We start from the raw sequence: 25,199 nt of genomic DNA on the forward strand, positions 1-25,199 counted from the left end.
GACTGTAAATTGGGGCTGTGTTCTATTTGCACAACTAGCATCAGAGGTTCTTACTTCATCAATGTCTAATAGAGCAGAGTAGTTCAGACGTACCACCTAATGCACTAATGTATCAACCAACAGGACCTACAACCTAATGCATCTAAACCATTTGACTGAATGAGAGGTGGCAGCTCTGCAGTACCTGCTGCCAGCAAGTATTTCACCAGCTCCAGGTGTCCCTCCTGCGCAGCCTCCATCAGCGGCGTGGAGCAGCCCAGCTCGATGTCAGCTCCCGCCTTGATGAGGAAGTCGGCCACCTCCAGGAAGCCCCCGCAGCAGGCCAGCGTCAGGGCCGTCTCCTGCGTCTCCTCCGTCTGGGCGTTGATGTTGGCTCCTGTTGGCCGGGCAGCAGAAGAGAGATCAGAAGGGTTCCCATCGCTACTCTACAGGCCTCTCCAGCCTACTCATTCAGTTTAATGCTTTCAGAAGAGTGTCAATCAAGTTCACATCACACAGTCGAACCTCTGAGTGGCTTTACTCGACTAGTATCCACACACCCACCCACACAACCACAGCCTAGTTCTTCAAGTCAAGTCAAGCAGAGGGGATTTTCTCTTCATTAATATCCTAAGGACAGCCTTGGCCCAACTAAATTGACCCTGAGGTCAGGCGGCATCCTCCTCACCCTGAGCCAGGAGCAGGGCCACCATCTCTTCGTGGCCTTCGCGTGCCGCCTCCATGAGGGGCGTGTAGCCTTCGTCGTTGACCTCCTCCAGGTTGGCGCCGCGCTCGATGAGCAGGGCTGCCAGCTCCACGTGGCCACCGCACGCCGCCAGCGTCAGTGGCGACTCGAACGAGTCGGCGGGCATGTTCACCTGAGCGCCGCTGTCCAACAGCAGACGCGCCACCTCCACGTGCCCGTCCTAGACGGCAGGAGAGCAAAGCAGAGGAGACAAGGAGAGAGGAAAGGAGAGGAGACAAGGAGAGAGGAAAGGAGAAGAGACAAGGAGAGAGGAAAGCAGAGGAGACAAGGAGAGAGGAAAGGAGGAGACAAGGAGAGAGGAAAGGAGAGGAGACAAGGAGAGAGGAAAGGAGAGGAGACAAGGAGAGAGGAAAGCAGAGGAGACAAGGAGAGAGGAAAGGAGAGGAGACAAGGAGAGAGGAAAGGAGAGGAGACAAGGAGAGAGGAAAGGAGGAGACAAGGAGAGAGGAAAGGAGAGGAGACAAGGAGAGAGGAAAGCAGAGGAGAAGACAGGAGAGGAAAGCAGAGGAGAAGACAGGAGAGGAGAGAAGAGGAGACAAGGAGAGAGGAAAGCAGAGGAGACAAGGAGAGAGGAAAGGAGGAGACAAGGAGAGAGGAAAGCAGAGGAGACAAGGAGAGAGGAAAGGAGGAGACAAGGAGAGGAGACAAGGAGAGAGGAAAGCAGAGGAGACAAGGAGAGAGGAAAGGAGGAGACAAGGAGAGAGGAAAGCAGAGGAGAAGACAGGAGAGGAAAGCAGAGGAGAAGACAGGAGAGGAGAGGAGAGGAGACAAGGAGAGAGGAAAGCAGAGGAGAAGACAGGAGAGGAAAGCAGAGGAGAAGACAGGAGAGGAGAGGAGAGGAGACAAGGAGAGAGGAAAGCAGAGGAGAAGACAGGAGAGGAGAGAAGAGGAGAAGACAGGAGAGGAGAGAAGAGGAGAGGAGAAGGGACAAGAGGAAATGAAAGGAGAGGAGACAAGAGAGCCAGGGGACACGGTTCAGCACTGACTCACACAACCAAACACTTCCTGCCATTGCGTCTTCGGAGTTCTTGGGCTTCCCTCGAGTGTGTTACAGTTTAAGTGATTATGAGACTCGTATATCCGCTTTTAAGAGCCTTACAAAAAAAAAAAAAAAAACGACTCATAAAACATTCATTCATTCCATAGTAAGGCCCCCAATACAGAGTAGATCCAATTGAAGGATTAAAATAGAGCGTATTGATTTTTCTGCAGGTAAAAGCCTGTCTGCTGTGAGCGTGTGGGTGCTTCCTCACCATACAGGCCTCCATGAGGGCCGTGTGCATTTCATCTGTCTTGTGTTCCTGATCAGCTCCAGCCTCGAGCAGGAAGTGCACCATTTCCAGGTGTCCTGTAGAGGGAGGGGCGTAGCAGGGCAAACAATGACTCAGGTGCCGCTCGGGTTACACTCTACCTACCACGTCACAATGCAAATGTGTCAGGGGTTAGGTACGGTACCTTTGTAGCAGGCCAGCGTGAGCGCGCTCTCCTTGAACTCGTTGGAGTGTGTGTTGATGCCGGCGCCGTACTCCAGGAGCACGCGGGCGACCTCGACGTGACCGGCACTGGCCGCCTCCATCAGGGGAGTGTGTCCGTTCTCATTGTGGTCCTCGATGTTGGCGCCTTCCTTCAGCAGCACCTTGACCACATCCAGGAAGCCTCCCGCGCATGCGTACGTCAGGGCTGTGTTGCCTGGGGCACGGGGGGGCGGGAGGGGTTGGATGGGGGGTTAAGGGGAGAGCACTGAGGAATGCGGCAGAACCACTTCACCATGTGACCCGTGAGATGCTTTAGGGTGGCTTTTGATCGATCAAATACAACTGTCTCTGTTCCAGATAATTAATTTAAGGTAAAAACTAAATACTAATACTTGTTTTATGCCCCAATTGATATAAAGAAATATTCTGGTCAAGAAACAGTGCTCTCTCAATCTCGCTCTGCTTCTAGTCAACAAAGTACAGCAGGTTCTATACTTTACAAGCAAAAATATTCCAGCCAACTTAAAGAGCATTATTAGAAGAGGCCATATTCCCCTATTAACTCCAGCTGTGCTGGATGATGGGTCCGTGATGAGTGTGTGTGTGTTCTCTACCTGTGGAGGATTGTGCGTTGACATCAGCTCCATGTACCAGTAGCAGTTTGACTATGTCCACGTAACCGCCACTGGCTGCTCCCATTAGAGGTGTGATGTCCCCCTTAATGCCTCGGTCCTCCACATTGGCGTGCATGGCCAATAAGACCTGCAGAAGAGACACCCAGGGACAAAAACACGAATGTGCCATTTCACATAATTTTATCATGTTCCACTTAAATTGTATCATTCATTCTCACACACACACACATATATATATATATATATATATATATATATATATATATATATATATATATATATATATATATATATATATATATATATATATATATATATATATATACACACACACACACACACACACACAATATACTTAATATACAATTTCAACTGTGATGGGAAAGCATTTGTAGGTTTTAACTTCTAAAAATCACCTTTATTAAAATGTGCACAGGTACTTGTTCAGTGCAGTGCAGTTCAAAATCTAAAAACCACAGACAGCTTTCTTCACAGTGTGCGTGCATGCATAGCTGCTACTGCTGCTTATACAACTGTACTTTGGGGTGAGGGTGGGGGATGTTCTGGGGAGGGGGGAGGGGGGGGGTCAGTGAGTGCTTTGGAAAAGGCGGCCTCGGACAGGTGTACCTGGGCGAGTTCGTAGTAGCCGGCCGAGCAGGCCAGGCACAGTAGGCTCTCTCCTTCCTCCGTGTGCTCGTTGACGCTTCGGCCCTCATCCAGCAGCTTGCGCACGGCATTGACGTCTCCGTCAGAGCACGCCTCGGCCAGGCTACGGCTAAAAATAACCAGACTGCTACAATTACGGCGACTGTGCAAGTGCAACTGCTGTGTGCGCTTCAGGACATCAGAGATGTAGTTCAGCAAATCAGACATGTTACAATACCCATACAAATTTTGGCATCTTCTAAAATATTTGCATGCAATTGTTGACCTTGTATTGAAAGCCATGCAATAATCAGGCTACAATGAATAAACCTACCAAGACTATTTGCAGTGTTTTCACCTGACAATTAAATCCATGGCATTGCAACTTGAACTATGGATGAACCTAAATTGTGCAGTAACACTCAAAATAACACTAATGAATGCACCAACAATAGGCACTAGTGCAATTATATTCCAGCATGTTAAAACTTTGAGTTATGGCCTAGATGTTCACACTATTGTACAGTTCAACTTGGATGAGTGGATTCATGTACATACTGACTGTAGAGCACTTTGGTCAACTGCGGTGGTTATTAAATATGTGCTATAAATAAATTGACATGGACATGTGTGTATGTGCAGGCAGGAAAAGGAGAGGATGCCTACTTGTCTGCTTGGCTGGCGTTGAGTGTGTTCTCGGCCCTCATTCGTGTGAGAGCGGCAGCTGCTTCGTCCAGAGCGCAGCTCACTGACGAGGTCAGCTGGCGCAGCACCTCGGGATCGGCGAAGGCTTTACCGTCGGCATTGGACTGTTCAGCGAGGCCTGAATCATCCACACACACACACACAGAGAGAGGCAAAGGTCATAAAATGGTCACCATTGGCACAGTATCATGTAGCACAAGTCCCAGTTTGTACATACAGTATATTAGACAAGAGATTCCTTAAGTACAGCCACAATGCTACTCACTAACTTAGAGCCAAACATATATGGAGTGAGACAGCGTATGTCAAGTGTCTGTTTCCAGTTTTTAAAACATATGTTTTATGGTGAATAATGGAGATAAAGAATAATTTCATGGATGCCCGGAAGTCCAGAAAAGGGATGATGCTTATTCAATCTGTTTTGGGAACCTTCAGATGAAGCATAAGAAGCATACTGCCTTTAGCCCAGGGTGGAGACTCAACACATTTGAGAATGCGGAGAGCTAGATTGAATATTAATGAATTATTCTGGGCCAAATCGTCTTGAAAAGTTTCAGGGGGAGTCATATTAAGGTTACGAGTCTGAAAGAGTCTGTGTACCAGACCGGTGAAATGTCTCTCACACACCTCAATATGCAAATATGTCTGTGCTGTGTACAGAAGCTCAAACATAAATATTTCACATGTTTCTGGATTTAGTGAATATACGACGACACCCTCAAGGATTTTAGCCTAATTATATGCCCAACTGAGCTTAAGAGGAACTTTTACATTTTCTGATTGAACACATGTTTTTTTTTCTACATAATAAATATTTAAAGTAAAAAGGCAATTGATCAATCACTTATGGGCTTCCTTGCAGTCATCCTAGGAAGTTAAAAGTTACCAAGATTAGGCTGACAGCAAACAGCAAAGTAGACTAGGAACCGCTGTGGATGAAGCATTTACAGTATGAAAGCTAAAGGCCCACTGCAGAAAACGGATTCAATAGTGAAGGATGACAAACATGGTGAACTTGATGGTAGATGGAGTATTTGAAAGGGCTATTTGAAGAGTTTCAAAAGGCTTGCTTTCACATGATTTGGTGGCCCACACAACTCTCTCACTTCAGCACAAAGAGGCATACAGTCAGACCAGACAAAAGGCAGACCCAAAGACAGGCCTTCACACAGTAACACACACATGTACAAAAGCCCTAATTATGCCATACTGCCTCTGCCCCCCGCCACCCCCCAAAAAAACCTGTCAAACTCATAACACACACTCTTACTAAAAGTCTGAACACACTTACACACACACACATGCACAAACACACACAGAGTGTACTAAAGGCCATTGCTGAGTCATGAAGGGAGCTGTTGCTGCTGCATGGAAATCCTTTGTTGCTGTTAATCTCCCCCATGGTTCTCCTGCGGGCTAACCAGCAGCAGCTCAGGGGACCGGGCCTGCTCATACCAGTTCACCAGCACAGCGCAGCGCAGAGCAGAGCGGCACCAGGCATGGCAACCTGACTAAAACACACTCAACTAGCTTACGCTGCACCGCCTTCACAGCCGCACACAACCTGAGGCAGGGTGGAGAAGTAGGCCTAGCGTAAACCTGGCCCTATGGGATAGCGGTGACATTATACAAGTCCAGAGAGGAAAACTAGTTTTGAGTAGTTATACTGTTTACTCAATGAAAAACTCATAGACAGCTTAGTTACAAAAACATACAACAAACCACAGCCACTGGTACAATACCTTGTCACTTACAGTCCATTATAACTCTGACAGCTGTTGTGTTTGTTGCTTTTATAGGGTTCATGCTGATACAATGTGACCCCAAAAGATAAGCTGTGCTCTCGACACGCAACACTAGATCGTTAACACAATAAAGCATCGGTAAGGACGCAACAGGATGCGTGTACAATAAACGTATCTATAAGTATAAGTATATATACTCTTTTGATCCCGTGAGGGAAATTTGGTCTGCATTTATCCCAATCCGTGAATTAGTGAAACACACTGCACACAGTGAACACACAGTGAGGTGAAGCACACAGTAATCCGCGGCGCAGTGAGCTGCCTGCAACAACAGCGGCGCTCGGGGAGCAGTGAGGGGTTAGGTGCCTTGCTCAAGAGCACTTCAGCCGTGGCCTACCGGTTGGGGTTCGAACCGGCAACCCTCCGGTTACAAATCTGAAGCGCTAACCAGTAGGCCACAGCTGCCCCCATCTGTATCTCTGGGTGCAGCCTATGGTATGTTGAGCCTTACTGCTCAAGGTTTATGAGCATGTGCAAGCCAAAAACTCTATACATCTACGAGTTAAAATGCAGCTACAACAAATGCATCTAAATCCCAGGCAAAGACAGGCACCAATAGCTTCATATTAACCTCTTCCATGACAATGGCAGTAACATGCACTTTTTTGCTAATAACAGCAGTCCTCATTGTGACGTACTGCACTCTAGCGTAGAATAATCTTCATAAACCACCGCTACACATTCCACTGTTATTGTCTAAATTCCTACAGTTCAACCATCAAAGCCTTGCGCTAAACAATTTCTTGTGTTTAGCATAGAAGAAATTATGTTTAGTGTAAAATTCTTGACCTAAAAGATAACAAACTCTCTCTTAAAATGTTAAAAGGGACGAAATGGTTACAGAGAAAGAGTTTCAGCCCAGCAGCCATTATTATGAATGGAGTGTAAAGTAAAGTTGAACTGATTTCAGTTGGAAAAGTAAATAAATCATATTAAAACGTAGAGGCTGCTATTCTAATCCATTTCTATATTTTTTTTTTTGCCAAATTCCACAAATTACTCTAGCTGTCTGGTCTGTGTTTGCGCTTAAAATAAAACAAATAACTCTGAAGTTCATCCACAGCCTTGGCTCTGAAAATAGGAAACAAAAGTGCTCTGGCCAAGCCAATCAGTATTGCTTCAGGAGCACACAAGGTAAGTATGCAGTTTGATTGGTTGCTGAGCTTAGATACTAATAAACATTTCAGCAGAATCGCGGTGTCTACCGTCATAATGGCAGGTAAACTACAAACTGTAAACAAGTGATGAAAGTGTGGTGACCCCCCCCCCCCCCCCCCCACACACACACACACACACACACCTGCTGCCTCCAGCAGGGCCTCCAGGCGGGCCTGTGTTTCGGGGTCCACTCTCCGCAGGTCCAGGTTGTCTGCAGCACTGGACAGGAGCAGTTCTGAGGCCGTCTTTAGCACGGGGTTATCCAGGTCTTCCTGCTCCAAAAGAAATGATTCCACCTGTTTGCAAATTTAAAAAAAAAATGTCAATATGGTTGCTACACAACTGTGCTGCAACATTTTCAATCAGGCTGAGCTACGAACACACTACAGAGTTTAGAACAGACATGGTCATTCACAGTAGCCCATTTTTGTGTCTGTGTGAAACAGGAAAGAGGAAGTAATCATATATTTGCTCTGGGCGCCTTCACAGTGCATTTTGTTCATTAAGTTCATTCACATTTATTAATTCGTATGCTCAGTGTTGGCTCAGTATTAGGCTCCATGTCCCTAAACCTCAATAAGAACACCTGACCTGATCATTTTTCAAAGTTGGCTTCACTATGGCTACAGAACAAGTAAAACACAAACAGAACAAGTAAAACACAAACCTTTTTCATAGGCACATAGTTTTTTAATCATCTCTACATTTATATTGGTCATGTGACGGACAGATAAAGATGGTCATTCCCAATGACCCTCCAGAACACACGCTATGTCCTTCTGAGTTCCGGGATGGAGCACGGCAAGAAAATGTAAGAAACGCTTTCACAGTACAACACTGCCAGGTATGTGGCCAAAAGACACCAGTTAGCAGGTTAGAAAGCTCCCTTCAGTGCCAGCTGGGTGGTTGTTTTGTTGGTGTTTGCAAGGTTGTCGCAGGCTTTTTAGGCCGTTAGCTCACTAGCTTTGCTTTATACCATTACTCCTTACTGTGGTTTTAAAGCAGAGAGGGACAATTAACACGAGGGCACCAGTGGCAAAGTTCATCTGGCACTCGCAGTCCTTCCCCCTTTGCCACAGAGAGCTGAGCTTGGGGCCAAGGCTACGCACAGGCTCAGTATTTAGGCCCTCTGAGCCTCAATGGAATTACAGTAAGCACTGAGATGAGCTGATCAGCGGGTTTCCCTGTCGTTCCCCCTACCCCACCCCACCCCACCCCCGCCCATTAGTTTTCCTTCTCCCTAGCGTGCACGCTGTAACCTTGACCTCCATTCACCTGCCTTATCGCCTGCAACAGGGCAGGACGTCCCGTAACAAGCTCCACCTGGTCGCACTCAGCTGCGGGAGGACTATTACTACCAGTATTTTTAATTGCGAGGATGTCAATGTGTTGTGTCTTTAAGGTCATAAGCTCAATTGGTGCGCCACTGTTGACGGACATTCTATTTCAACACTACCTTCCTGCATGACTGACACCAAATATGACGTGTCCTTTTAAAACAATCACTGCTTCATATTCACAAATGCATCTTTTACTTGAGAAAGTTACTTTGTCTGAATTAGCCCACACAAACCAGAATTATGCTACTTCTTCTTGAATAACTTTTCATTGTGAAGTTAACAGGGAAGTAACATTGGTTATCCCCTACTGTTCCAGGAATGATTATACACTAAACTACCGCAGCCGTCCTTGACATATCAGCTAGGCCAGACTGATTTATTGGAGTACATTTTAAAGGTCTCTGAAGAAGATGCATGGGCGTTGAAACGTCGGTTTGCACTAATTAAAAATCGCGAAAAGCTTTGTGTGCTCCGGTCCTGCTCCTTGGTCCTAATTAGACCTTGGGTCTTCTCTTTTTCCATTTTAAAGGTGTTTCAATAGGCCCATTTCTTTCTGGAGGATTTGCGATGAAACAAATTAGGTGTTCCAAACTGAAGGAACTCCATAACGGGCTATGAGAAGAGAACAGGATAACCAGCCTCACTGATAACACCTCTGGTAATCACTGCTGCGACTGTTTTCCTTTAAATGGAGCAACTTTCATATTCACTGGTGCTTGCAAAGAATATACCCTTTAAAAAGTTTACTGTAAACATGAAGCAAACACATAGATTAATTGATTCATGAACCTTTACCAAACAACACAGTATATCTGACAATGTATACAACATCCCACAGTCTCACTAATCAATGGCCTGCTGTATGCAAAGTGCCACTGTTATTACTCAAAAGACACATTGTCAGTGTCTGTAAACAACAACCTGATGACCGGTTGCAAAGAATGGCAAACACGTCTACACAGACAAAGACTTCTAAGACAAAGAGGTTGTGTTCTACTAATACTACGCTTTTGGTGAAACGATCCACACATGTACCCTCATCCAGCTGCTTTGATAGGGGCTGAAGTCATTCCTTCAGCTCTGTGGCGGTTTCTAAAACAGAAACGCAGAGATGAAGTTACTAGGAGTGGTCTTTTCAAGCCCAGTTCCAGAGGCGACTGAGGCAAACGGCAAAGACGAGACGCCTTGCCAGGAGGACTGACCCAAAAGAGGGGAAAAACAAAAAGGCAAGGCAACGCAAGAGGGTGTGGTCAGCAGAAAACACATGTGCAGAGAGAGAGAAGAGAGGAGAGAGGAGAGAGGAGAGAGAGAGAGAGTAATTAAAAGCATACTGCGACATTTCAATGTGCTGAGTCTCAGCTGTGACTGGGAGCACGTCTCTGCAACTCAACTCAGAGAAGCATCAGTCTGTGTGGGTTGGGTCTGTGTGGGTTGGGTCAGGGCTGTGTGTGTGTGTGTGTGTGTGTGTGTGTGTGTGTGTGTGTGTGAGTGTGTATGTATACACATACGTACGTCTTGAGATGAGGAACAGAATGGAGAGATTAGTCACCTCAGGACAAAGGGGAGGACACTTGACAATAGCAGGTTAAAAAAATGTACTGAGGGAATAACTGTGGCACAGTTGAGTAAGAAGAGTCGCCTTTTGACATCACATGAATTTTCAGGCAACCTTTCATTCCCTGAAATTCCAGCACACAAGGTGAGGAAATGTCGCACAGGGAGCAATGGAAGTCGAGTTTGGCCAAGAAGACGAGAGCCCACACAAACACCCTCATGAATAACTAAAGATGCCAGACTAATGGCAGCAATAACCAAGAGAGGGTCAAACACACACAACCACTTCACATGGTACCCCGGGGTTTACTGCACAGGAAAACTGAACAGACCCATATGTACCAAAGATTGTTAAGGCGGAGCAAGATGTTTCATCAGGAGCCACTTCCGGGAACCCGGATCGCACGAGGGGGGGTCAAAATCCCCCTTTATGCAGAGCAGAGGCAGCGACTGCTCCATTGAAGTCTATGGGCATAGCTCAGAATTTCACCACATATGCTAAGGTCTTGGTTCTATAGAGTTAGGAATGTGAATTTCGGGCACGTTTTCATGATCCTCAAACCCTTCTGAACATTTCAGGTACATTTTTAGCATTTTTGAGCATTCCAGTCTGGAGAAAATCAACCTTATATCAGGTGTGCGCCGGTTATTTATGCAGCTGCTGTTGGCCGGTTGCAATGTACGCTCGTCAATACGTCATCGACACGCCTCTTTATGCAGACAGGATTCGATCCCCATTTCGCGCCCATAGACATGAACTACGACGAAGTATCTTGCTCCGCCTTAACAATCTTTGTATGTACAACAGAAATGTCCACGACAGAAACGTCCACAAGACAAATGTCAGTGGAAAAAAAATGGCATATCTTCTTCACGTAGTAAGGCCCCTAGGAGGCATCACAGGCTGCTTGCGTCTGTACATTTGTTTTAAATAGCTAAGAATGTCGTTCCTTTTATATGATTTTATTAGCCTGGGTTTTTTCCATGCTGCCTTATGTGCGTGATTTTATTCACGCTGCTAGGCAGCCTGGATTCTATGGACTTCGTTTTCACCTCAACGAAGGAACCAATCACAGAACGGAGGGAGGGCAGCAAGACGATGACGACACACCGAAGCCGTTATGAGCTACGTACAGACGCATCTGATAGACATTCGTAGCGCCCAATAAACGGCTCTGGGCATTCATAAACTACGTTTCAAATACGAGAAAATGAATGTCTAGTTCCCAGACCCCATCTCAATGAGATGAGGTCTGACGTTAGCCAGGCTATGATTTTATTGTACTGCATGTGAAAGCTGACGCACTACAAATATGGCACTTAGAGGGTTGACTAATCTCCACCAGCACCTTGTTTCATGTGCTCTAGTGAAGGCCTTGGGAAATATACTGTTGATGTTCAGTGATGCTCTGTACTGTAAGTCCTTTTTTAATCCAATACTTTCTGTGCTTTTCTGTGCCATTGGAATCCCATAATGTGACATGCAAATATCTTCAGATGCAAATATGTTATTGAAGAACTTATTGCCATTTGTTGGTGCCCACATCAAAGGCTTGTCTTGTTAGGTTACTGGTTGTATCATAAACAGCCACAACAATGAAGAGGATTGACTGAAGAACTTGTGGGTATTTGTGGGTCCCCGCATCAAGGGTTTGTCTGGTTATGTTGCTGATCGGATCATAAATGGCTGCAGCAACAAAGTGTGAATGACAGAAGAATTTGTTGTTAGAAAACACTTTCACAGCGTGAAAGTGGGTGGGTCTGGGAGGTCAGACATGACTTTTGAGACCATCTGGACATGTCGTGGGCCTACTTCAACGAAACACAGTTGAAGGAAGGTGCCTGCTTGATAACCCAGTGAAATGCTCATGAAGGGTGCTCTGTTGGCGATTTTGTTGTTGATGGTAAATAGGCTTGGTTATGGATTGGCTACTGTGGGACATCCCTACCTACAACACAAGGAATTTAACCTCTCTGTATCTGAAATTACCTGCTTTTAGTAGATGAAAACAGTTTTGTCTTCTGTCTGTGTGCTGCTGATGGGCCACTGGGGTGTGTAATCCTGACTTATGGGCATGCTTATGGGCTATCTGTGTGTGTAAATCCTGGGCAAGCCACCCACAAATCTTTAATACCTGACTGCCTTCAGACTGTAACAGACTTTAATACCTGATATGCCTTCAGACTGTAGTTTCAAAACGATACACTAGGTATTCAGCCTACTATACTACTGGAGCAACAGGTCAGGCCACCAATGTGTGTTCTTGTGTGGCCACCACGTCATCCACATTCCTTACTCTTCTGCCCAAGAGATAAACCTGAGACAGCTCGAAGGACTAAGGATTTGTTCACTAGGTCTATTTTGCCACATTTGAAATATCCCACTGAGTCCAGACATAAGATTACTCAATACACACTAATGAGAAGTTTGCTGCTCTACATTGGTGCATTGTTGCCCATTTGCGTTCTGAATCAGAACATTAATTGATACAACCCATCTTCAAGAATACCCCAAAACTGAAGAGACAATATTTGCTACTAGTGCCGACTACTAGATCAGTAGTGATCGATTGATCAAAATGATTGATTTCACTCTCACTGGTCATTAAACTTTGTAGCATTATTAAGGACCACTAAATAAAGCATAATGCTTACCACACAAATACGCAATCATGACAAGTAAAAGGTGATAATATCTGCACTGCTTTCGTAGAATTCTAGATGTCACTATGATGACACTTGCAAATCCACAATCCAACATATCTGCTATGCATCCAGTTCAGCAGAACACAAATGCCATTGCTCCATTCGGCATACCTTCTGCAATAATGCCTTCATGGCACTTCATAATTGTAACAATGGTACTTTCGAGTGTTGTAGTAATTATCAAAATAATGACAGCGGAGTCCCTCACTGTACAGTCCAAAATAAAGGACTGCCTTTATTTTCTTGAGCTTCTGGCTATTACTGCTTCAAGCAGTGTTTATTAATTTTGTCCGACAAGACGTGCATGTACAAGTTAAAGGTACATGATGAATTTCTGTAGCCCAATGAATATTCTCAAAAATACTGATCTCACTAAAATTATAACCTTAAAATTATAAGGGAAATGGCTAAGCTACACAAGAGAAGCTTGTAACATCACTGTGTGACATCACTTGAGGGCACCTCCAGCACTTTCTGACGAAGAGACAAGACAACTCTTCTTCCATTTCCACACATTCTCCTTTATCTGAGAAGACAGGGCAAGAAACTATAGTAAGTTTTGAAATGTACAGTACACACATCATCCCTAGAAGGAAAAAAAAAACCTTGTGGCTGCAGGCAAGATCTGCACATTCTTTTAGGTTTGTTTGTTTTTTTGCTGCAAAGAACGGTTTAAAACCCGAGGAAATAGTGGGACCATCGGATAACCAGGGTGCCCTAAAGTGCAGTGCCATGGAGAGCTGCAGACACAAAGCCTCTTGGTATGGGCTTCACCTTGGATTGTGAAGTAGGTCCAGCACTCACCCGCCTTTAATAAAACACCCCTCTGAATTCCAAACGAAATGCCAATAACAGGAGCAGAGAGAGCAACCTCCCCATTAGAGGTTATAAAAGGCAACAGACACAGCCCTGCCCTCTGGACAGTGAACAGAGAAATCACATGCAAGACGCACAAACAGAACGAGGACAAACAGTGGGTGTCTTATGTCTGTATGTGAACTCTCAACTCTGACATCAGTCCGCCAATCAGCTGGCAGTACCTGCTTGTAGGTCTAGGCCTAATACTTGCAACTACAGAATTGACAAAACTATAAGACACAGACAGACACACACACACAGACAGACAGACAGACAGACAGACAGACACACCACAAAAAATGTGGAATCTTGTTTTTTTGTAAAACGAAGAGCTATCTTTTTTTGTTAATTCTGAAGATGCAAGATGTGCCAGATATACATTACATTCTGCCTTTAAATGCCTAGATTATGTTCGACAACTTAACCTTTAGTGCTTAATTAGTCAAAAGTTAGGAGATACACGTGTTAAAGAGAAAAATGTACAGAATTGACACTGACCCTTCAGTTCAGTTCAGACACACATTGATTAATGGGAATTTAACATCAACCAACATAATTGAAGGGTGTGTTGCTTACAGCTTTTCACTAAATATCTCAGCAACAGACATCCCAAGTAATTCAGGTCTTAGTTTTAACTTTACATTCATTAAGTTAGGTGGCAACGTTACAGCAGTGCAAATTATGTCTCAAGGGTTTACATCTACAGTAACATTCCACCAAATTAACATTGAAATATACCGCTCTTCCATTCCGATTTAAACCCCTGTTGCTACTAGGAAAGAATTAAGTTTTAAATAGAGTCATTACTATCACGAGGACATCAAAAAGGGCCCTATAAGCATTGCTAGAAAGATGTAACTACTGCACTATATTATTTTAACATAGTCAAGGAAGCTGGTTGTGAAAATGAGGTGAAACCTGAGACGATGTTGAGAAGTAACGTTAATATTATTCACATAAACTAAACGTAACGTTAGCTGGCTCTCAACTTACCGGTCCCTTTAGTTAAGTAAAGTTATATTAGGTGTCAAGATTGATGCCACTTATTAGATAACTAAATGTTATATGTTAAGACATCTGTCCAAACAAATTATTGCGAAAGAATTGGCCAAAACTGCTGTCACGTAGATGTTAGCTTGCATGAGCTAACTAGAAAACATTCTCAATAATACTGACAATCTCTCAAAGCTAGGTAGGACTTTCATCATGTCAGGCATCACCACTGCAACCCAGCTGACCAGTCAGTTAAGATAAACAATTAGCCAGCTGGTAAGCGACATAACTTTGCTTGTAAGCCTCTCCTCACGCTACTAGGCCATAGTCGAGGCCGTCAGAGTTAACGTTAACTGTTAGCTGCTAAATGACAAGCTAAATGGCTAACCAAGAAGCCATAACTAGCTCTAAAGATACACATAAGAAGTCGTGGGGTCAGTAAAATAAACCACTGAAACCACTGTGTACACTGCATATTTGTTGTTAGTCTACGTGTCGTAAAATAATTGGGCTGAATTTTCATCGGATAGCACTACAACTACATGACGTTTACGCTAACTTTAGCGCGCCTGTCAATTTTGGAGGACGGTATGGTTTGGGTGGTTTAGCCAATGTTAACGCTAGCTAACGTTAGCATAAAATCTCATATTCCAACATAAGCTAGCTATCTTACAAGCTACCTAGCTTACCTCAGATACTTCATCTTCGTCGCTGCCAGATCCAGGACCAGATGATAGCACTGCGGCTGCAGCGAGCTTAAAATCAATCCTATCTGCTGTGGGCCCACCTGCCTCACCAAAGAAGCGGACTTTCTTTCCTCCTGCGCCAATACCAAGGGCCCCAAGTCCGGCTCCTGTTGTAGCTCCAACCCCCATCCCTAAAGCAGGGGAGCGAGGAGTCACCGAGTCAATCTCGTCCTCGAAGCCGTCCGTCATCATTGCTGTCCCGGCTACTGCATCCTGCATAGTTATTTAGATATTACACGTATTGGTCAAAAGTAACTTATTCGTATTACTTTCTTCGTGGTTATATTGCTTGAGAACAGTCAAGCTTCACTTCAGAAAAATCCCGAAACTCTCCTGAAGCGATTCTCTTTCCCTCAAGCCATTAACTTTCAAACAACCTAACCTATGTCGTTCCATATGTGTATGAACCCGCCCTACCGCAACATTTGCGGAGTTCATTGGTTAGGTTGGTTGCTCTTCCATTATCATTGGCTTATATTTGTGATAGTCATGAAAACGCACGCGACGTCAAGGTTGGTTTACAAGAAAGCTTCGAGATTTACCACAGTTGTTTTAAAAACACCATTGGACAGTGACACGCCTATCATTCTCACTCTCATAATACGTTAAGTTATGTTACAGTTGTAGAAGTTAACTTGGGTTAAAGATGATAGCTGTTGCCAGACAATGATACACTGTAACAAAATACATATTCTATGCATTGATCACCATATGGTTTAACCACACATAACTTACTAGGTAGGCCTACCTACTTAAATGTGTGGGTGGAATAGCCCCATATGTGATAAATCAATTCTTATTGCAGATTTCCCTTTAGATGTGATGTGCTTTGGATCGTTGTTTCATGGAAATTGTAACATCACATAGGCTATGTGCACATCCTAAGAATATGGTCCAATTATTTGGAAAATGCCACAAAGTTACAACTCCAAATCTATTCTGATCCCTGAAGTTGTCGCTGCATCATAATGGGCCTGGGTGGCCACAGACCTGTCATAGCGGCCAAACCTACCCCTGTCCACAATAAACATTGGATTGCAAAAGGTTGCCTGTTGAGTCACATGTGTACATCAGCCGACCTTTGAGCAGGTGATGAAGGTGAATGTTGCACTGTGGGAGGCAAATGGTCAGGCTAGGAAGCATCAGCTACAGTAGTTAGCATCAGCTATTTACAGTAGGTGCCAAGAAGTTGGTTTCAAAAAGCTGGTTTTAATGCACAAGCAGGGGTGGATTACTGAACGGGCCTACCTGGCCCATCCTAGGGGCCCAAGGGCTCTGCAGTCGCTATTATGTTCTCAACCCCTGATATCTGAATAGGGCCCCTCAGTCAAATAGTATGATATGTCATAAAAGGGCCCCTCAACCATATAACCCGGGTTATGTTATTCACCCCTGATATCTGAAAGGGGCCTCAAATAACACCTTACATTATGTGATATGTCATAATAGGGCCCCTCAATCATGTGCCACAAATTATGTTATTCACCTGTGATATCTAAAGGGGCCCATCATTCAACATAGTTTACGCTATGTGTGATATAATAGGGCCCCTATTTAAACTAGAAAAGCATTTCCTGAAGGAAATACAGTGCATGAAAATGTTAAAATATCATACAGAGTAAAAACAAACTATATTGGTTGCTAGGTAGATGAGGTTTAATATAGTTGGAATGACTGAACAGTTAAATAGGTGGATAGTTTATATGGTTAAATTATTTGCTAGGTAGATGAGGTTTAATATAGTTGGAATGACTGAACAGTTAAATAGGTGGATAGTTTATATGGTTAAATTATTTGCTAGGTAGATGAGGTTTAATATAGTTGGAATGACTTAACAGTTAAATAGGTGGATAGTTTAAATGGTTAAATGATTTGCTAGGTAGATGAGATTTAATATAGTTGGAATGACTGAACTAGGTAGATAAGGTTTAATATAGTTGGAATGACTGAACAGTTAAATAGGTGGATAGTTTAAAAGGTTAAATTATTTGCTAGGTAGATGAGGTTTAATAGTTGGAATGACTGAACTAGGTAGATGAGGTTTAATATAGCCTGGCCACCTGGCCTAGGATTCTAATTGCTTAACGGCAGTCTTAATAGAGCCATATTGTATGCTCAAAGCCTGAGACAGAGTATATAGTTTAAAAAATGTAGATAGTGTAATGGATGTTGATAGACAGAAAGTTGAATGGATGTTGATAGGCAGATTGTTTAATGGATGTTGATGGATAGTTTAATGGGTGGATGAGTGAATGGTTTGAAGAGGATGAATGGATAGAAAGTTGGATGAAATGTGCCTTATATCCTTGTAGAATGGAGAGACACAGAGAGAGTTGGCCTAGTTCAGCAGAAAGCAGTTGATACAGGTGCAATCAGTTGAACTGATTCTTTGATGGGGCCTAGATGAGCAGCTGGAAGTTGATACAGGTGCAAATCAAGTTAATTAGTCCATTGTGATGTCATCAGCCTAAAGCAAGGGACACAAATATCACCCCAGATGTGGTGAAGAACAGTGCAGATAAGGTGTTTTCAGCCATCACTGAGCTGTCACTCGTCATACTGATTATCCTTATTGCCTTGAAAACTGTGCAAAATCCCATAGTGTCTAAGAATGTCAACCTTAAGGACACTTTTAATTTAATCAAAATTCTTCTTGAAGTCAATGAGAAGTTTCCTATCAAGGAGTTTCATATCTTATATTCATATCATACCTTTCCTTCTCCTTCAGGCCTATCAGCTGCACATGCAGCTGTGGCTATATCAAGATGCATACTGGATTATAAAACATACAAACTTAGATGGCCAAGAGAGGATTTCAGAGCTTTGGTTGACTGTTCATGATTAATGACAACTCAGTTTGAGTTTAACTGTTAACAACTTCAGAGATATCACATTCCTAACATCAAGTATACACTACGATTTATGCTACTGCCTTAATACTGTACGTAGTTAATTGGGCCTAAGCGAAATGTAGCTGGATATCTTAAGAACAGCAATGACATGGAGCTTGTATGCCCAGAGATAGTATATACAAATGAATGACAAAGCGCTGAAATGTGCTCTATGAGAAGGCTGTAATACTCAAGTCCGGACTCAAATGTTTTTTATGGTCTTGTCTTGGTCTTGGACTTGTCTTGGTCTTGGTTTTGACTAGTACAGTGGGCTTAAAAGTATATATTTTTTTCTAAAATATAAATCTAAACAAAATCATTGATTAAGTGATCATGTTCAGTAAAATAAGTATTTAATTTGGTCCATCTATAATGGCTGGGCATTGACATTGACATTGACATAATCAATCAAAGCCTCCCAATTTTTTTTTTTTTTTTTTATGAAAATGCTATAATAGTATGATCAAATAGTCTAAAAAAAGGTATAGTGTTTTTAACATCACAGAACAGTTTTACATAGGTAAATATGTGGTATAAAGAATATTATTTTCATTTTTCTCTTGGTCTTGAATATGTGACTTGACTATGTGACTTGACTTGACTATGTCTCTCATTTTGGACTCGGTCTTGACTTACCTATTAGCAAGACAATTCAGTGCAGCTGAGATGCTAATCCATATAAGGATGAGTGGTCTAGCATCTCAATCCTATGAAATACAACAGAGACCAAATGTTGCCCAAAGAGAGCTGTATCTAGCATTGTAGGTTTAAAGGTCAACTGTGAAATCTGTCAGTAACTGATTCTAGCACATTCGAGCACTGCTTGAAGTCAGTGAGATATTTATAACTGCTTATGTAAAATTAACTGAATCCATATTGCCCCCATAACTTCTTTTTGGAGTCAGACTATATGAAATCTAGGCTGGTAGACAGTGTTATATGGAATACCATATGCATGAGTTTCCAGGGAGAAGTTGGAACAGATTTTCAGAGGTGCTTATCTGCTAAAGACACAGGAGTAATCTGAGATCATGATGAACCAAGTCATTAGAAATGGCATGGTCCACGTACACTGGGAATACACACAGACGAGAGAATCAGAATCAGAAGAGGGCAGTATTTACAACATTTCTACTGTTTTAAACAGTTTAAGGAAAGTACTCTACAAACCTCTGCATTATTCCTTGGGGAAAATTGTTAACTGATTTCAACACAGAAGAGAATGACTAACAAGAATTTAAACAATTCAGAAATGTCTGTGGTTCATTGACAACACTGGTAAGACAATTCACACTGCAATAAACACATTTATAAAGGGTTATATTGCATTCATAATGAATCATGATGAAACACATTCATCAAGGGTTATACTGTATTGGATTCATAACTAGATGTACCGCATAGCGGTACAAAATATGACCGCCGCTCAGTCCTGTACATCCGTTCCGCGAAAATAAATCACACTTCAATTTGTCTCCATATTTTACTCCATCCCCCACTCTTGAAACTTTTGTGTATGCTTGTTTGGCATGCCTGAGTGTGTGTGTGCGGCTGCACAGAAAGTAGCCTACTGGTGTTGAAAAGGTGAATAGATTGTAGAATAGCCAAAGAAGATGTAGCATTGTTATAAAACCTTTAAAATCTCTAAACAATCACAAGTAGGGCAGTTCATCACAGTTCATCCATTGCAACTGGATTGATGAAAGGTCACTTACACTTGTAGGCTACATTGTATTTGGGAAAAGCAAAAGGTATCAGCATAATGTTATTTTTTTTTTTATTTATTTATTTATTTATTTATTTATTTATCAACAAAAACATCTCTGTCAGTTCCATGCCGTTTTCAACAGCTATCAAAAACAAAGGTAATTTTTGGATGGATGGATTTTTTGTGAATGTTTCTTCTTCTACATAAGATTTTAGTCATCTTTAGTTCATGTAATACTTTATTGTCAATGCACAAATTAAGTAACAGTAGTCTGAAACGTTATTGTTAATGCACAAATTAAGTAACAGTAGTTTAAAACGAAATGCGCATAGATAGCAGATAGCAATTACTCATTGAATCTATGTTAAATCAACATTATTTTGTCAATGTTAAAATCATTGAGTCAACGTCGCACTTAAACATTGATCCTATAACATTTTGCACCCTCTATTAATATTGAAGCAATGTTGAAATTCCAACTACAGATCAACGGAATTTCAATGGTATTTCAATTAAAATGAATATTGAAACAACGTTGAAATTACAACCAAACTAAAGATCAATGCGATTTCAATGGTATTTCAATTGATATTAAACCTCAGTAAACCACTTTTAATCTGGAAAAATATTGGGAAATTCACATCCTGTTTTATATACAGCCAGGATAAATTTGACTAGGCCTAGTATGGCTGGTTTAGGCTACACAATCGTGCATAAATAACCAGACAACTTATCAGTTTGAAAATCAAGTGCATTTATTAACTCTTCTTCATTTAGAAATTCACGTGTGTTGTGCTTCCCACAGAAGAAGAAAAAGAGATAGACAGTGTTAGATAAATATGTTCAACTGAAGGCTACTTATAATTGAAACTTTAGAATAATCATAGAATATATATTCTATATGTTTGTTGAGTTTGCTGTCAAAATGCCAGGCTGAAGATGGTGTTAGAATAATTCAGTTTCGCAAGCTGGGTGAGCTCATTGAACATGCAGTGTTTGCTAGCAGCACCAGCCATTCGGGCAGCTCTGTTCGTCCGAACACTTTTGCTGCCCAATGAACGGTTAATGATAGCAGTCTAGTCAGATATGACTTAAAGTTGACTTATATCAGTATTGCTAAAGTTAGCCTATTAAACTCACAAAAATATGATCACCAGGAGTTACATAAATGTTAGCTAAATCTCCACGTAAACCAGCAGCACATCTTCAGCCTATAATTTTGACAGCCTAGAAGCTAACGTTACCGGTAGGCCTAGCACTACTTCATATTTTATTATCATGAGTATAATAAACTGTAACTTACTGACAACAAAGGTAGGACCTAATTATAAATCAGACTGCCGAGTAACGTTAACCTAACATTATGATGAACTGCCATAACGTAAGTTAGCCTAAACATTAATTTGACAACAGCAAGTAAATTTAGCTAGCCTAGCATTTGAATCAGTTTGTAAATCTGACAGTACGATGTACATAGACTGTAAACATGACCGAATTTAATGTAGTACACTTTTACAATAAAACATTATCCTTTGATAAATAAATGCTTGCTTACCATTAAGGAGGAGTGAACTTGACAGAGAGCTGAACACCCCCGTTGGTCTGACTGAACTGTTGCTGAAAATGAACTGGACAGTTCAAACGTCGTCGCGCGGTCAACTATAAATCCACTACTTTTCAATCACCACGTTAAGATTTCCCAGTCAACCACAAATCCATGACTTTTCAATATCTTTTAGTGAACTATGTATCGATGCTCTATCGATTATGGCAACATAAACTATAAACCAATGTTGTTTCGATATCTCTCTTATCGATATTCATGCACTGTCGGGTTTTTGTCAGGATTGTAATGCTGATTCAATGTCTATTTACCATTGAGATTTCAATCTCAACCAAAAATCAACATCATATCAATGTCACCTTGCTATCTGCGCTGTTTTACATCTAACCAGTGGTGCAAATAACTGACATGTCCAAATGGGCCTTGATGAAATGCGTCGCTAGACTGTTCATACACATTTTAACGGGCCAAAGTTGAAGAGCTGTTGTCCGTTATTGTTCGTGCAAATATGGGCTGATTCATGTTCCCTTGCATTGTGTAACTGAGGTCCATGGCTAGTCTGGCTTTTACCAGACCAAGCTCAATCTTTTAAGAAATCAAAAAATAAATAGCGGGCAGATCAGATCAGGCTGGGTTCACCCAGCCTAGTCCATATGGCACCCGATATTGTTTAATTTTCCGATTGAGATATCCACGCTCTGGCTATTCTAAATGCAAAAATCCATCAGGGAGTTATGACAAAACTGTAACTAACAAACTAGATCCTAATAGAAAGCTGTTAGCTTCCCTAAGCTACAGGTAGGCTTATAAGGTAGGCCTATTTACAACATAAATTATCAATAGGCTATGCTGGCGACACAAATAAAATCTCCTTTGGAAACCAATGGCTTACGCCTTACAGTATCAAGCGGACTTAAACTGCCATATCGTGGCGAAAAGTTGTACTAAAATTCACGCAGCTCCATGAGTCAAGGAAAGCGCGAATGAAGTAGCCACTTCTAAATGGGACCCACTACACAGTAGCTTAAGGTGTGTTGTTAAAGCAGCCATAATGAAATGAAGGTGTCATTGGATACTTCACACACACGTGCTTTTTAATTTCACAGACTACAACTACCAAGCTGGAATCAAAGCACATCGATTCCCCTCTCACACACACCCTACACGCACCAAAACAAAATAAACAGACGTCTCAGTCTCACGCATGTATAGGCAAAACTGTCTCAGACCGGTGTAACGTTGGTAAATCTTCCATTGCACAGAATGATTTTTGTAGCACGTGCAACAAATGACAGTCGAAAGATACAATTACAGTGCTGCTATCAATTTGCTTGGTATAACCGCATTTATTTTCTACAAATGCAATCAATCAAATTGGCCTCCATCACTCAACCAACGCTAACAGTAACATGACCTAGGTCCTTATTGATATTATAAGATTAACGTACCTGCAGTAAAAACCAAGCATGTCCGATAAACATCCTCAGATTTATTTCGGCTTCAAGAAGAAATGGAAATTACATTTCATGTGAACATCATCCTATCCTTATTAGAAGTTCTCTGCGGTAAACCACACTCCTTGTATGAAGCGTCCATTGTTTTTCCAACCCACTTTTAACTTCCAACAAAATTATGCAAGTACACCTCGCTGCAGCGACGCGCCATCTAGTGGACAAACGACTACTTATCACCAATACTGGAAATGCAGCCATGATGATGATGATGAGTATTTATTTTGGCTTTCTTTTAATCCTACTGAATTTGTAATTATGTATCGGCCGTTCTAATACCGATAGTATGTGGGTGCCTGTGTGTGTGTGCATGTGTATATGTGTGCACTGCCATCTACAGGCCAATGAGTGTACAGTCACTAAATGTACACATAACCTAATTTTTTTAGACCCCCCCATGGATGAAATTCTACGAAACTTGGCATACCCCCAGAGAATGCCAGGTCAATCATACACATAAAATTTGGTGCAGTTCTGAACATCTTAACTGAAGATAGGGGCGATTAAAGCAGAATAATATTGCATTTTCATTTTTTACGGGGGGGTGCAAATCACAAATGAGTGATTATGGGCCAGATTGATGTGGGCCCTTGAGACCAACATACCATAAAAGATTCTTCATCCTCAGTGCCACGGTTCAGGTAGTTATTTAGGAAAAACTGCTTTTTTTGCGGTTCGGGGGCCCCAGCACGGGGGGCGGGGGGATGAGGGGGGGGGGGGGTGGATGTGGCCCCCGGGGACGAAACGAAATATTTCCGTAAAAGTCTAGTGGGGCTACATACCCACCAAATTTCATGTGCCCCGGTGGTTCGGTGTCCCGGGTATCGTTGACCAAAAATTCAGGAAGTAGATGACAAAAAAAAAAAAAAACTTTGACTCCCTATATGACCGCTTCGCTAGCTTCGCTAGCAGCGGTCATAATGAGTCATGATGAAACACATTTATAAAGGGTTATATTGCATTCATAATGAGTCATGATGGAACACATTTATAAAGGGTTATATTGCATTCATAATGAATCATAATTGTTATAAGACAAAGTTACGATGTTATAGCAGGAGCGTAAATAAAGCTTCTTTCAACTCTTGATAATGTCACTGATGACATTATCATGGCCTTAAGTTAAATGGTGTTTATTCACCCGATACTCATGGTGCGTTCACACCATATGGCAGAGGTTCCCAATTTAAGATTATTGTACTAAGGCCCAATTTAATTTCTAAAAATCTTCTGCAGCTCACCCAAACATTTATCCACAACTCTGAGATGAGACTAAGATAAAGTATTTCCTTATCATTTATTTAATGGCATTTGAACTTGACGGCCCACACTTGGAAAAACACTAAATATTAGGGACCGCCCCCTTGATTATGTTGCTTTTCCCACTGTGAGTGTTTATGTGCTTTGCCGTGGGATGTGTGAAAAACATGGACGCCACAGCAAAGGTTAAAACATACGCTCATTTATTGTAAATATTTATAATATAAATATAACTGTATTTGCTTAAAAATATGGTGTAAGACATTGGTTCCGATTTTATTTGGGTCGCCAGCAGTCACAATTTATGTTGTGTAGGCTAATAGCTTATAGCTACCATTCAGCCAGGGAAGCACCTTTCTTTTAGGATCTAGTTCGTTATACCACAGTGGTGCCATGTTTTTTGTCATAGCTCAATCTGTGCATTTTTGCATGTAGTATAGTTGCACAAACAATACCAGATACCAGCTCTTCAGCTTGGCAGAATAAAAACTAAAATGTGTCATTTGAAAGACCGCGCTGTCAACAACGAAGCAAACATCCATAGACCGGACATTAGCTATTGATAGTTTCGATTGTAGATGCACTCTTTAGCAGCCTCCTCACATTCCTCCTTAGTTCTGATTTAAAATGCACAACAGTGCATCAGACTAGGGTAGGCCTACCTATTAAATGGACATTTTAAACGCTGTTTTCCTGACGTTTTCGGTCTCACGAACTCCACTACAGTAGCCTAAAGGCGCATTATCGTTGATCTTCCTGTATTCTTCACCTATTGAGCAAAAGCCTCTTGTTCTGATATTTATTAATTTCACAGTCTTACAACATAGCCTATCACAACACCAATACAGCCTTAGCACAAACAATCACAATTTAAAAAATGCGGAAAATCCGGATTTAAAT

At 42.2% G+C, this 25,199-nt stretch overlaps 1 protein-coding gene across 8 annotated transcripts in view; it reads right to left on the bottom strand.

Moving 5' to 3' along the window:
* The window catches only part of ankhd1 (ankyrin repeat and KH domain containing 1), a 38,343-nt gene extending 22,589 nt beyond the window's left edge, over positions 1-15,754 (bottom strand). For 6 of the 8 annotated variants that reach the window (XM_042093985.1, XM_042093986.1, XM_042093984.1 and 3 more), the window contains exons 1-9: positions 15,309-15,754; positions 7,311-7,464; positions 4,167-4,323; positions 3,483-3,645; positions 2,835-2,982; positions 2,201-2,434; positions 1,999-2,093; positions 668-905; positions 185-376 (exon numbers count right to left, since the gene is read on the bottom strand). In XM_042093985.1, the coding sequence (XP_041949919.1) occupies positions 185-376; positions 668-905; positions 1,999-2,093; positions 2,201-2,434; positions 2,835-2,982; positions 3,483-3,645; positions 4,167-4,323; positions 7,311-7,464; positions 15,309-15,584 (1,657 nt within the window). In that variant the 5' untranslated portion in view covers positions 15,585-15,754. The remainder of the gene's footprint in view (positions 1-184; positions 377-667; positions 906-1,998; positions 2,094-2,200; positions 2,435-2,834; positions 2,983-3,482; positions 3,646-4,166; positions 4,324-7,310; positions 7,465-15,308) is intronic. The other 2 variants (XM_042093987.1, XM_042093983.1) reach the window with 1 other exon arrangement.
* Positions 15,755-25,199: the final 9,445 nt, after the last annotated feature.

This window comes from Alosa sapidissima, chromosome 5, assembly GCF_018492685.1.
Source record: "Alosa sapidissima isolate fAloSap1 chromosome 5, fAloSap1.pri, whole genome shotgun sequence".
Classification (NCBI taxonomy): Eukaryota; Metazoa; Chordata; class Actinopteri; order Clupeiformes; family Clupeidae; genus Alosa; species Alosa sapidissima.